Below are 13,371 nucleotides of genomic sequence, written 5' to 3' on the forward strand. Positions count from 1 at the left end.
TGTCTGACTCTTGTTCATTTATGGCAATTTATATTCAGATTCTTCTCTGACATGCTATGTATTTCCTTCTTAACCAATGTAGCAAAACAAACAAAATATAGCCTACACTCCTGGCTTGGAAAGAAAGACATCCTCCAGCTTTCGCTGTGCGGCTTAAAGATGGACACACCAGACATTTCAAAAGGCATAGATTCTCTCCCTTCCCCCTCCCCAAGCATACTCACTCATTCACTCATCTTCATCCATGGAGCAGAGAAGGTGATCGATCGACTGCAATCTGCCATCCCTACAGGACCTGTACACCTCCAGGGCCCTGAGGCGAGCAAGGAAGATACTGGCCGATCCCTCTCACCCAGGACACAAACTTTTTGTCACCCTCCCCTCTGGCAGATGGCTGAGGTCCATCAGGACTAAAACCTCAAGACACAAAGACAGCTTCTTTCTGTCCGCAGCTAGGCTAATAAATCATGCCAGAGACCCCCATTTACCCTCTCCCCCCCCACTCCCACAAAGTACAGCTTGATCATCCCTGCACTAAAAGGTACTGTACATCTGCATACCTCTGCTGTTATATTTATTTGACAGTGAACATAGTTTTGCCTGTCTATTTGACTCCTTCACTTCTTACAGAAGTATTTTTTCATTTTCTTTTTATTGTTGTTTATGCACCAATGACACCAGATCAAATTCCTTGTATGTGAGAACTTACTTGGCAATAAATTCGATTCTGATTCAACCGCTTATCTGGGATTGGGTTCAGGGCCCAAACATACTTAAAAAAAATTACTTTCTTTTTAAGCTATTTTCTTTTTCTCTTTGCCTCATTTCGTTCTGTGCTTTGTGTGTTTTTATGAATCACTTATTATACTGATGATGTACTTTTAATAGTGCAATAGAATAGGGAAAAACATGCAATTACATTTTGACAAATATACTCAGCTGTATTTAAGTTTCATTTGTATAACTTGAAAATTAATAACAACAAAAAAAGACTTTGAATTTTAAAAAAAATTCTGGAGCCGCCACTCAATCAGTGTAACGTTCAGTGTTGTTATGAGAAATCATCTTTGATTTATTTACCTTTCTTGAAAAATGATGTTAACATTTTGGCCGGTGTAGACAAATGCTTTTTCTTGTGTGACACAGTGGGTTTGCTTAGCATATGTGACTGGTGGTGCCTAAAAAGAAGAGAAAAGGTCCAAATCCTCAACTAGGCCAGTGTACTGAAAGTGTAATGTTTTCTCAATGCTGACAGGGGGCAGTGTGGGTTACAGTTTACAAAAGGCACCTACATCTGTCAAAACACTGTGGGTTTTTTCAAGTCTTTATGGGCTGCAGGTATTAAAAACAAAGTCAACTTGACCAGGGCTGCTTCTGGAAGTGCTCATCAACAGAGTTTAGGCTCCAGATTTTGGTCAGGAAACAAGTTCTTGACAGGTGGTGTTGGTCTCCCCTGAAACGTGTCCTCACATGGATATATTCCTTATGGACCATTCTTTGGGTGAGCTCATATTCCTGATGTTGAAGTCATCTGTAGCTGCTGGGTTCATATCTGACAGATTGCTCTCCTGTGTTTCGTACTGCCACACCAAACCTCCACCAGGACCCACTACTGAGATGTGGATCAGACCTGAAGTCTTAGGGTGACAGGAGGGACAAGGGGGTCCATGGTACGGAGGCGGGCCAGATGTGTGCTCAGATTGTGTCTCAAATTGTTGTAATAGAGGCAGATGACAATTATAGCCGGGGAGAGCAGGGCTGTAGGAGCAGGATGAAGAAGGACCACAGGGATAAGATGGAGGAAATCTGTGGAGAAAAACACAGGTCCAAGTTTTAAAGCCTTCTGGCATATAATTTCCCAGCATTTTTACAGCAATGAGTCTGTTTTTTACCTCCAGGATGTGTTTTTGTCACACACAGCTGGGTTCCGTGTGTCCCACGGTGACTGCTCCTCTCCTGTATTGTTGTTGTTGTTATTGTTTCTGCCTTTGTGACTGTTGCGGACCTGTTCTCCCGCTTTTGGGCTTCCTCATCCCACAGTCCCACATCTGACTCCCTGTCAAATACAAGGTAAAGCCTTTGTATCAGTTTGTAACAAATCTGCTCCTGACCTCAGCCCTTTGAACGGCTCTCACGAACCTCTCCATTTTGTTCTTGCTCATGCAGTCCAGCAAACAGCAGGTGATGAAGGCCATGGACATGATCAAGATGATGGCTGAGCTGACAATAGACGCCAGCACAGCCACACAGAAACCAAAGTCCCCAAATGGAGGCATGGCTAGAGTGAGAGAAAGGAACACAGATGAATTATTTATTGAATTTATACCCTTGCATTTAATGTTCTAGGCCTGCAGGTTTTCTAAACATCTGTCAGGGGCCGTGCAGGTCAAAATCCATTATTGGACTCTCACATGCGCGTACATCTGCTTCCATCTGGAACAGGCTCTTATATTCATGGAAACAGGAATTAGTGACAATACTCAGAGACTATTTCTTCCACTAATGTAATATTTAGGTTAGTTTCCTGTGCAGTTTCACTCATCAGTGTATTAACTTTTATAATAGTGGTGATATTTCTTGTGTAATTTTGTTGCTATGGTTGTAACAGTTGTTAAGTTGCATGTGTAATTTCATATGCTACTGTATTAATTGTTGCATGTGTAATTTCATAAACTTTTATAATAACAGTTGCAATTTTTCCCATACAACTGGCCTGCTAGTATAATAATTGTTACAATAGTGGTTGCGTTTTATGTGCAATTTTGCCTGCTGTTGTAATGATTGTTACAGCTGTGGTAAAGATCAATCTTTCATGTTCTGTACCGGTTTATTCCAATTAAGGGTGACGTGGGAGCTGGAGCCTATCCCAGCAGCCATAGGGCAAGAGGCGGGGTACACCTTGGATAGGCCGCCATGCAGTCTCTCACAGGGCTGCAGATAAACACATTCACACCCTCGATTACACCTATGGTCAAATTAATGTTGCCACTTGACCTAACCTGCGTGTCTTTGGAGGCGGGAGTGGGCTGGAGCAGCCGGTGGGAACTCATGGAAACATGGGGAGAATATGAAAACTCCAGACAGAGAGGAGCAGGTGGGAAGGGAACCCAGGATCTTCTTTCTGTGAGGCAACAGTGCTACTGCTAACCACTACACCACCGTGCTGCCCACTGTGGTGAAGCTGCATGTGCAGTTTCATCCTCTTTTGTAATAACTGTTACCATATTTCCTGTGCAATTTGTCCACCAGTGTAATTATTACTGTTGTGATAGTGGTCAAGTTGCCCCACTACTGAAATAATGAACAGAAAAGTGATTATTATCTGACTATTCTCACTGAATAATTATTGCAACAGTGATGGTCATTATAGTACAGGTTTTTTTACAATACAATAACAGTTTATTACCATAGAGATTGCCACAATATTCACATTAGCTATTGTATCTGTAACTAGGCACTGGTACACCTGGGCACAACGATAGTAAGGGCTACGGTAATCTGAAGCTTGATCTAGTTACCTTACATTCATCTAGGGCAATTCTGGAATCCACCAACATTTGAAAATGCAACATTTAATAAAAATCTAATTCATTAATCTTGACCTTTGCCAAAATAAGGTCAGTTTTGGGGTCAGCCTTCACGGCACATACCAAGTTTGATGTTCTCTAAATCAGCAGGACCTGTGAGGACAGCCAACAAATAGACCAGATCACAGTGGACAAACATCAATTTTGACCTTTGACCCCAATGATTGACCTTTGGCAAATTTGACTTTGCGTGGATAATTCCACAACCCACCTACCCATGCATGCTCAGCTTGGTACAAATTGGTGCGATAAAGATCCATTTTGACCTTTAACCTCAATGACCTTGGCCGTAGTGATTGGCCTTTGGTAAATTTGACCTCTCCTGGGCAACTCCAGGACTGTAAGAAGGTGTGAGGAAACACACACACACACACACACCTCAAATTAAAGAATGATTATTACATTAGTGGGAGTTATTACAATCATGACATGCCCAGTATATTAAAAAAAGATTAATAATAAAATCTCATCAGCATTATCATTAATCCAAGACAGAAACCAGAGGCGTCAGCATTTCCAGATCCTTCTTCAAAATGAATCTGAATCTATCTGGAGTAACCTGAATATGTGTTTCTGTCCAGCATGTAGATGAATCATTTGGTTCATGTCATGAGGGAGATAGATGATGATGTCCCATCTTTTCTTAAATCTCATGATTAAGCATTTAACCAGAGCCCATAGACGGAGGACAAAATAAGTCCTTTAAAACTTCTAGTCTGTACCTGTCTCATCTTGAAATTCACTGTCATACTGTTACTTTCATCACTGTCATTAAATTATTTAATAAAAGTGTTCATACTAGTTGTTTCTAAGTAATGCATGCAGACTGCAGGCTGCAAATATTACCATAATTAGTGATTAATGTAAAGTCTAAAACAGTTATACATAGGCAGAAAATACAGAAATGTCGGCAAAGCTGAATTGTTCTGTAATTTATGTTTTGTAGCATGGCCCAAGCAGAGGGTCACTCCTTTGAGTCTGGTCTGCTTGAGGTTTCATCCTCAGAGGGAGTTTTTCCTTACCACTGTTGCTCTGGCGGTTGGTAAGGTTAGACCTTACCTGTGTGAAGCACTTTGAGGCAACTCTGTTGTGATTTGGCGCTATATAAATGAAAATAAATTGAAAAAAAAAAATTTAATTGAACCACATAATAGCTGTCATTTTTATTGAATTTATTTCAAACATTACTGATCAAAAGCATTAAAATAACTCAGTTTTTTTTTGTGATCATTTAATTCACAGCTAATTACAATACCCTCAAGGTGATGAAAGCTTATTTTGGAATAAGGTGCATTGACCAGCTCTTCTAGAAAACTGTAATAAAACGTCAATTTGAATTTTCTTTGTTTTATATCAGGTTATTTGCTCCAAATGTGGTTGTTTCTGAATTATAATTAAGATCATGTTCACTTTTCTCATTAACTAACCTGCAGAATGAAGAACTGTGCACCTGCTTTGAATTTTCCTCCTTCGTGTTATTAGCATTCATATTTGCTTTTAATGAGCGTTATCCTCAAGCAACAAATCATTTCTCCTCTAATGTATTCCTCCATAATTTAGAGCATTACATGTTGCGAGCCAAATACTACTGCAGCCATACGTATACCCAGAATGCACATCACATAATGTTTAATACATTTAATCTCTTTGGAATAATGAGAAGGCAACAGAGTTTAATGGAAGTTTGCTGCCTCTGCAGTTCTCCAAGGAAAACACTTGCAATTTTTATTCTGCACCCACACATTTTGGTTTTGCAATGTGAGCACAACAGATTTACAAGCTAATATACATCAGCTGCTGCAGACTGACAAAAAAGGAGGCACTTCCCATTGACAGACAGGAAAAACAGCCAAAAATATAAATAGTTGCTCTTCCAAATAAATTTCTAAACCAAATATAATTTTCAGTTGTAACACAAGCAGCAGTGGCCTCTAGTGGCCACTAGGATTTGTTAATTAGTAATAAGACTCCACACGCAACCTTATTGGCCTGTCTCTCTTTGTTTTATTTTGCATGTTAAAAGATGCCAACATGGCCCAAAATAGGAGGTTCGCTGGTTGTCCCCTGTATCTGTCACAACCCAAAATCTGATATTTTAAAGATAAAGATAAGATATGGACCCATTCACTGGCTCCTTTAATCTGATGGTTGCCTGATCCTAGACAACTATCACAGACAGGACATGTACACTAATTACTCACTTATTATTAGCAATTAGCTGTATGGGCTAGATACGTAGCTGACTTTTCACTTATTAGCAACCATCCTTATGGCGGTTATACCATCTTGTGATAAATTTCTGACAACCAAAGCATTAACTATTTGAAAGATAACACAATGCTAAAATACCCGTGGCTGTATGAGCATTAGTGTTCTTTATAATTTGCAGTTGTTTAAATAATTATTAAGAACCTATTGTCTTACATACACTTTATACATGTCCAATAAAGCCCCACTATTAACCAATCAATCAATCAATCAACCAACCAACCATGTACAATGTTATGTTGTAAGAGCGGAAGTTGTGCAAATCAAGGAATATTTGTAGATCACCCTCTGTGCATTTGCTCCATAGAAAGTTAGCAGAAGTTAGCATGCAGGCTAATGTCTGCAAAATGGCTTGTAAATAACTCCAGGGGTGTTATCATGTTACAGAACCAGCACTTTCAGAGAAGTGTTTATTTCTCGTTAGCTTTTACATAATATTTGACAACGAGGATATATTTACACACAAACACAACAGAGTTTTGCAGCTAACTACCTGCCTATGATGTCACCATTCTAATGTCTGCGAAATGCCTTGTAAATAAGTTCAGAGGTGTTATTAGGTTCCAAAAACAGCATATTCAGTTTTAGAAGTGTTTGTCACTAGCTTTTACATAATATATTGACACATTACATTGATTTATAGTCTTCTGTGTTCTTCTGTTTTATACTGTAGCATTTGGGGATTTGGTGTCAAATGTAAAGTGCATTACAAATAAAATGTATTATTATTATTATTATTATTATATATGAGAAACATATATTGACACCTTTACGGTGTCAAATCTCACGCGTTCTTACTGGGGAGGCCAAGATTTGTTTACGGCAACTTGTTTGCAACATTAAGTCTTTATGGAGGTGAGTTCAACCAAAATATGTATTTAGGTGTTTAACTAAAATAATTGTGAGTCTTTAATGTGAATTTTATAAAAGAAAAAAAAAAAAGCGTGTTGTTAGGGTTTGCGTGTCGGGAACTGGTTCCTTATGGGTATCCTTAAGAAATTATTCGATCCATTGACATCAATAGCCTTTTTGGTTAATGATTCCCTTATTGGTCCTTCAGAGTGGCTGTTGTTTTGGGGGTGTTTGTCAGGAAAATGATCATTTCTCTACATTGATTACAGACCCTGCAGCAGGTCTGTAATCAAGCGTTTCTGCAGCGTGGCTTTGCTTTGAACCTTGAACCAATTCTTCATTGGTTCTTTGTTTTATTTCGCTTTATCTTAATTTTTCCCCACTAAAACCCTAAAGAGCATATGTCTGTGAGTAATATTTACCTTTTTTTTTATGTTAAACCAACCTGTTATGGTCTTCTGAAACAGTTGATAGATGTATTTTAGAACTTAAAAACAGGACAGATGCTAATGCGTTAGCATGTCTATGGCATTTTTAATGTTAAAGTTAGCATTAAGCTGAGCCATTATCAAGCCTCCCTCCCCAGTGCGCAAAGGATTCTGGGATACTCTAAAACTGTCAATATAAACACACAAAACAAAGAAATTTTGGAGAGACCAGTCTCCTGTGATTGGCTGTCACGCCCGCCACTCAAAAACAAAGATGAACAGATTGAAAGAGAATGTGACATTTAACATGTTAAAATACCTCTTAAAATAGGTCAAGGTTAGCCATCTTTGAACTTGTCCAAGGGCCGTGTCCCAAGAATGTTTGTTCCCTGTAAATTTGAAGACTCTGGCAGTAATAGGACTGGACTTATGCTGAGCATGGACAGACAGACGGACGTACAGATGGAAAGCCCTCACAATACCCGATGGTCATATTTGATGGACATCTGGTAAAAACAGATTTGTATATTTTAAGTCAGTTTTAACAGTATTTAATCATACAACTACACCCCGTTCACATAATTAATTCTTCTGGCTATCAATTGTGTCCACCAGATTTGATTTTGAGATGAGGGTCAACCCCAGAATGTCTCTTAAACGGTTTGTTTTTGCCAAAGGTCAAGATCATCTGGGTCAAAGGTCAAAATTCAGAATTTTCACTCCAATATCCACCTGACAAATTTGTGTTTGTCCAGTGGATTCCAGAATTCTAGATCATATGTGGTTGTCAGGTTTGTGTCCCAAGTAACACATATGTAGATGGGTTCTGGACTTGCCCAAGTGAGATCAAATTTAAAATCAGTGGAGTCAAAATCATTGGTGACAAAGGTCAAAACTGAGGTTTTTCCTCTGAATCTATTCCAAACTTGACATGTATATCTAAGTTTACAAAAAAAGATTTCTTGTCGACATAGCAGTTGCTAAAGGCGAGTAGAACATTCAGCAATATTTTAATGTGGCTATGGTTGTTTAAAAAAAGAAAAAAGAAGAAGAATCAAATTTATTCATTAAATGGCCCTTCGGGGCCACAGCATGAGTAGATACTTACGTTTACAGTAGGTCTCGCCCACCCACTTTGTGCTGTTGATGTCCATGACACAGACCAGAGTCCCTCCTATCAGTTTGTGTTTGGCCGGGCACTTCAGAGAAATGACTGTGCCCACGTTGGTGCCATTGCCCTGGAGAATCATCTGGGTGCCCAGTGCTGGCAAGGGGATGGGCGTGCACTGAGGCTGCAGAAGAGCTAAAAAACAACAGCTGAGAGTCATTTGGGAAATCCATCAACAAATGGTAGTCCAACAAAAACATGGCTGTGTATGAATTATATTATTTGGTAAGCTGGTGAATACCATAAGGTAGCAGAGCATGAATGAAAGTGTTTTTGAAAAGAATTTGACAACAGACAACAGGTTATCAGCTCAGCATTAACCATATTTTAAAACGCTGCCTGCATCATCATCATCCATATTCAGTTCAAATTCACTTCTCCATACCATAAAATCTGACCCCAGTCACTTCAAGCAGGTAATGTGTACAACACCGGACATAACCCATGTGTTACAGTGTAATGTTTTGCTGTTTGCAGCATCAAATTCTAATGCTATCAAAGCAGGAAATGTAATAAGTGTTTAAAGAAAGTTCCTGTGAGAACGGTGGAAATATACGGCCATCTGGAACCACCGCGTACAGCGTGTTACAGGAGGGGAGCTCTGTCGCCGTGTCAGCTGACGGAAGCCAGACGAGGCTACAGCATCACTTCATCCTCACACAAACTGATGGAATGCAAATAAATGCTGATATCATGTTCAGTTTTTTCCAGCAGAATGGGAGGGAAGGATTGTACAACTAAGTGTATGAGAAGTTCGAATGACTTCCTGAGGATTTCTACATTTGTGGCCGGACGTTTAATGGGATGATAATTTTGGTCTTAATGATTTCTTTGAACTGTTTTTTTTTTTTTTTTTTTTTTTTAAACCAGGGTGGAATGATTGTACAGCATACATTAATGACTTAAAAAACAACAACAAAAAAACAAGTATTCGGTACACAAATTTGGCTTTATTTTGTGTCTTCTCTAATACAGAGTCAAAATTATACATGCAGGCTCATATATATATATATATATATATATATATATATATATATATATATATATATATATATATATATATATATATATATATATATATACACACACACACACGCGCGCATTCACTTAAATCTTTTAATAATTGGTGCTGAAGGTTCCACAGTCTCTTTTAACATGACAAGACCTATTATCCTCATTAGTGATCATGATTAACTACAACTGGAAGTTTCTCTTTGCCAGGATGTGTTTGACAGCACTCACTGCACTGACCAGTACTCAAAGAAGTGGGAAAGTCCAGAATTCATTGAAGATTTAAGAAGGAGAATGTAAATTTACATAAGTTGGGAAGGTTTCTTGGAGCAATTTCTAAAGGCCCCTTCACTCATAGTGCGAAGTTTGGATGAAGTGCGCGTGACGCAGGAATCGTGCAAACTGTGAAATCATCCTTGCCTCTAATGCCTCGTACACCTGTTGCGGTAACTATTTGCGCACACCAGCGGATGAAAGAAAGTGTATGCTGTGCAAACCCATTGCACCCTCTTGCGGCAGGTGTCAGCCAAATTCCAGTTGACACCCACAAACATTGGACACCGCTCACATGGCACTCAGAAAATGTGTGGCCGTTCGCACTCTTCACACGACAGCAAACTGCAGACGACCACTGTTGTACTGACAGAGAAATTTGTCTAAGTTCCACACAACTGTGGCTTTGGTGTCTGCACTGAGAAGTGACAGGAGGTGACAGAAGCAGCTGTGGCAATCTGTCATTCTGGACATTTCAGCTACACAACACCTACTGTGTTTGGACAGACATGGACTAACAACTGTCCACTGTGAGGTGCATGTGTCTGATTACTGTATCTATGTGGACATAAATAAAAACATATCGCTGTGGCAACAAGCTGCAGCCAGTGAGCGCGTGCACAGAGCAGACATTGGCAGACTGGCAGGTTGAAATGGACCAGAACACGCAGTGGGTGATCTGACCATTACGTCACCTACGTGACCTCTATTTCATATGATGTGGTGTCTGTGCTGCGGCGTGCCATCCACAAGACGCGTGTTGGGCAGGACACGCGCGCGGCCGACTGGACGCACCGGACCAATTGATGTGGAGATCAGATCACATTGCTTTTCATTCCTGTCATTTCATGACTGTATGTCTGTAGCAATAGCAGTGGATCGTCACCAGAGGGACAGACAGCTCATATGTGTATTGCTCATTTGATGAATGCTGTGTTTTTACAGTATATGGTGTGGGATTTTTTTTCAATTTTTTTTTTTTTGTAATACTTACATGTCTTTCCTGATATGAGGCAGCTTCCCGCAGCTTTGTAGTTCAGTGGTAAAGTCACTGACTGGTGATCAGAGCTTTTGAAAGGCGCAAGTTCACATCCCAGGTGGTGTGGTTTTTGTTTTCTTTTTTTTAAATTCCACATAAGCAGCACAATGTGGTCCAACATACCAGCTGGTTTTTCTCTCTTGCACCGGGTTCGTGCATGCCTGCCCGTCGGTGCAATGTTTTGTGGTGCACTAATTTCAAACTTTCGCACTGTTTTGCTGTAAATCGACCAGACGCCAACCAAACTTTGCACTATGTGTGAAGGGGCCCGAAACAACTGCAGCTTCCAAGATAATCAGTTCAAACAACTAGCATAAGTATAAGTGAGTCTGATGTGTCACCACTTTGCCAAGGTCTGGAAAAAGATCCTAAGTGTCACCTTCAGATGAGAAGAAATTGGTTATGATGTTCAGGAAGAACAACCCAGGAACCAACAGGCTCAGGCCAACCATGAACTCAGTCATGGTAATAGCAACATGAATATGACTGAGTGTCATGTTGAGGGTAGCATGAGTGAAATGTGTATTGCGTTTGATGTCTTCCATCACCGTCTTTGTTTGTGTCTAAAAATAGAAGCACCTGCTTGTGTTAGAATGTGGAAGAGACAAGAATCTCTGTGCGTGGGTGTGTATAACATTGATCATGGACAAACTGAGGACAGCTGATATTTACTGTTTGATATGCTTATGTATTTTGGATAAAGGATAAATGTTGCCAAAATACAACAAAGGTAGGACTAACATTTTTGGAGCTAACATGGCCTCTGTGTGCGTGCACACGTGTGTATGGCTTCGATCACACAGAAACCGGGGAGAGCTGACATTTTCTGTTTGGTATATTATGTATTTTGGGTCAAGGATGAATGCTGTGAAAATTAAAGTTGGTAGGACTACTATTTTTGGAGAAATGAGCATTTTTAACTAACCAGTAAACAATGGCCATTGTGCTGCAATGCACCATGGGAGTTCAAGGGGTTTTTTTTTGGGGGGGGGGGGGTAAATGTCATTATTGTGGTTCATGTTAGTTCAACAGTGTTGTTAGTGTTACTAATTTATTGTATTTTTGTAGTTCAATTGGTTTAGTCATGTTGTCATTACCATGAGTAAAAAGAGTATTGCTTTTCTACGACATTCTGGACTCACACACCATTCCAACTCATTATAGAAACTTTGCTTAATTACCACCCTTGAAAAATGTCAGCTACCCATCTTATAAACACTACCCAATCTAGAGCCCGTGGATCCCCATGGAGATATATATATATATATATATATATATATATATATATATATATATATATATATATATATATATATATATATATATATATATGTGTGTGTGTGTGTGTGTGTGTGTGTGTGTGTGTGTGTGTGTGTGTGTGTAACGTATGTGCGTACATGTGTGAGTTACACAGCTGTCCGTGTGTCCGTGTGACGTGAAAGTGGGTACAAGCTGAATCACCCAAAGCGACCTTCCTCTATTCACACTTCCTCTTTATTTCAAACTACACCCTTCAGATCGGATGTGTTCGTAAACTTAATTCAAGTTAATAAATTCAGCCCAAAAGCTACAAATTATGCAGCATCAATCAGTCGTCCAAGAAGACAAATTCAGGCTTCAAAAGTTGGAAAACATCTACCCGCACGCGCATATTGGCACGCGTATGGCACAGTTTTTAATGCTTCGGCTGTCTCACCTGAGGTGTTCCGGACACGCGCGTCGTTTTCCGTCGTGAATTCGCTTCTGGGCACATCTACGACCGAGGCCGTCGCCGCCGACATGGTCGGTGCGCTCGTTTGGCTGCGCGTAAAACACCGCGTAACGGAACGGTGCTCCTCTGTGCACGGTGCAGCCAAACCGGGGTTCCGTAGCAGGAATCGTGCGTGAGATCAGCTTTCTGTCAGCGCAGCACTTTGCACAGCGAGCACAAGCGGATTGAGCGCTTGTCGGTCAAAGGCAAAACGTCTGTGGATTACACCATCAGGTCAGGTTAAATTGGATGTGGGAGCTGCGCGTCGTTCAGCGGACAGTTTAAACTCGTCTGGCAGCCAAGTGCTCGTCCTGCGCACGATGACGCGCCTCTCTCTTCTTTCAGCCTGTCAGCTTCTGGCGGTGCCGATCTGGAAACGCGCAAAATGCGCGAACATAGACGATCAGCCTCACACCAGGAAGGAGTTCGTGTCATCGCCCCGCGCTCCTCAGGTCGAAACGAGAGCCCGTTCAAAAGGAACTGCTTTAAATGGAATAATAATAATAAAAATAACAAATAATAATTGGATATAAATAAATAATAAAAAAATGACTTATTTTTACCATGTTTTCACAAACATGCAGTTGCGTCTCCGGGATTTGAACAAATAATTTTTGGTTAAGGCAACTGTCTGTCGCTACAGGATGATAAGGAAAATGGATCAGAAAGACGTGAATAACCCATTCTGGAGAACTACATATTTCAATGAAATTTACTGGGCAGATACGGTTTTAAAATTAAAATGATAAAGTTATTGCCAGTGGTGGCTCCAGAGGCTTTTTGTTGGGGGGGGGGGGGGGTGATTAGGTTTATTTTACTTTGTGGTGGGGTGACAAAATATGTAGCAAATGAGCAAATATTAATTTTAAGAAAAATTCTATAACAAAATGCAGTAAAGTATGCAATTACCTTTAAAAACAACCTGTAAATTTTACTGGATAAAGATGTTGAGAGCCACATTTGAAAGTGAATCACTACAGTCCTCTTCTGAATAC

General features: G+C 40.1%; 1 protein-coding gene across 1 annotated transcript; it reads right to left on the reverse strand.

Annotated features, from left to right (window-relative positions):
* Positions 1-1,500: 1,500 nt before the first annotated feature.
* LOC117512613 (sushi domain-containing protein 3) lies at positions 1,501-12,779 on the reverse strand. The gene is made up of 5 exons (XM_034172753.1): positions 12,323-12,779; positions 8,244-8,438; positions 2,140-2,278; positions 1,893-2,056; positions 1,501-1,806 (listed from the first exon to the last, which is right to left on the reverse strand). Exons 1-5 carry the CDS (start codon positions 12,405-12,407, stop codon positions 1,625-1,627), a joined length of 765 nt encoding a protein of 254 aa, XP_034028644.1. The 5' UTR covers positions 12,408-12,779; the 3' UTR covers positions 1,501-1,624.
* Positions 12,780-13,371: the final 592 nt, after the last annotated feature.

The sequence above is a fragment of the Thalassophryne amazonica genome, chromosome 6, assembly GCF_902500255.1.
Source record: "Thalassophryne amazonica chromosome 6, fThaAma1.1, whole genome shotgun sequence".
NCBI classification, from domain to species: Eukaryota; Metazoa; Chordata; class Actinopteri; order Batrachoidiformes; family Batrachoididae; genus Thalassophryne; species Thalassophryne amazonica.

Excerpts from the sequence above, each read along its gene's own strand:
- LOC117512613 (XM_034172753.1), bottom strand. The coding sequence starts at position 12,407 with ATGTCGGCGGCGACGGCCTCGGTCGTAGATGTGCCCAGAAGCGAATTC. Across the intron at positions 2,279-8,243 it reads GGGCGAGACCTACTGTAAAC|CCATGCCTCCATTTGGGGAC; the intron begins GTAAGTATCTAC and ends CTCTCACTCTAG. Across the intron at positions 1,807-1,892 it reads GACAAAAACACATCCTGGAG|ATTTCCTCCATCTTATCCCT; the intron begins GTAAAAAACAGA and ends TTTTCTCCACAG.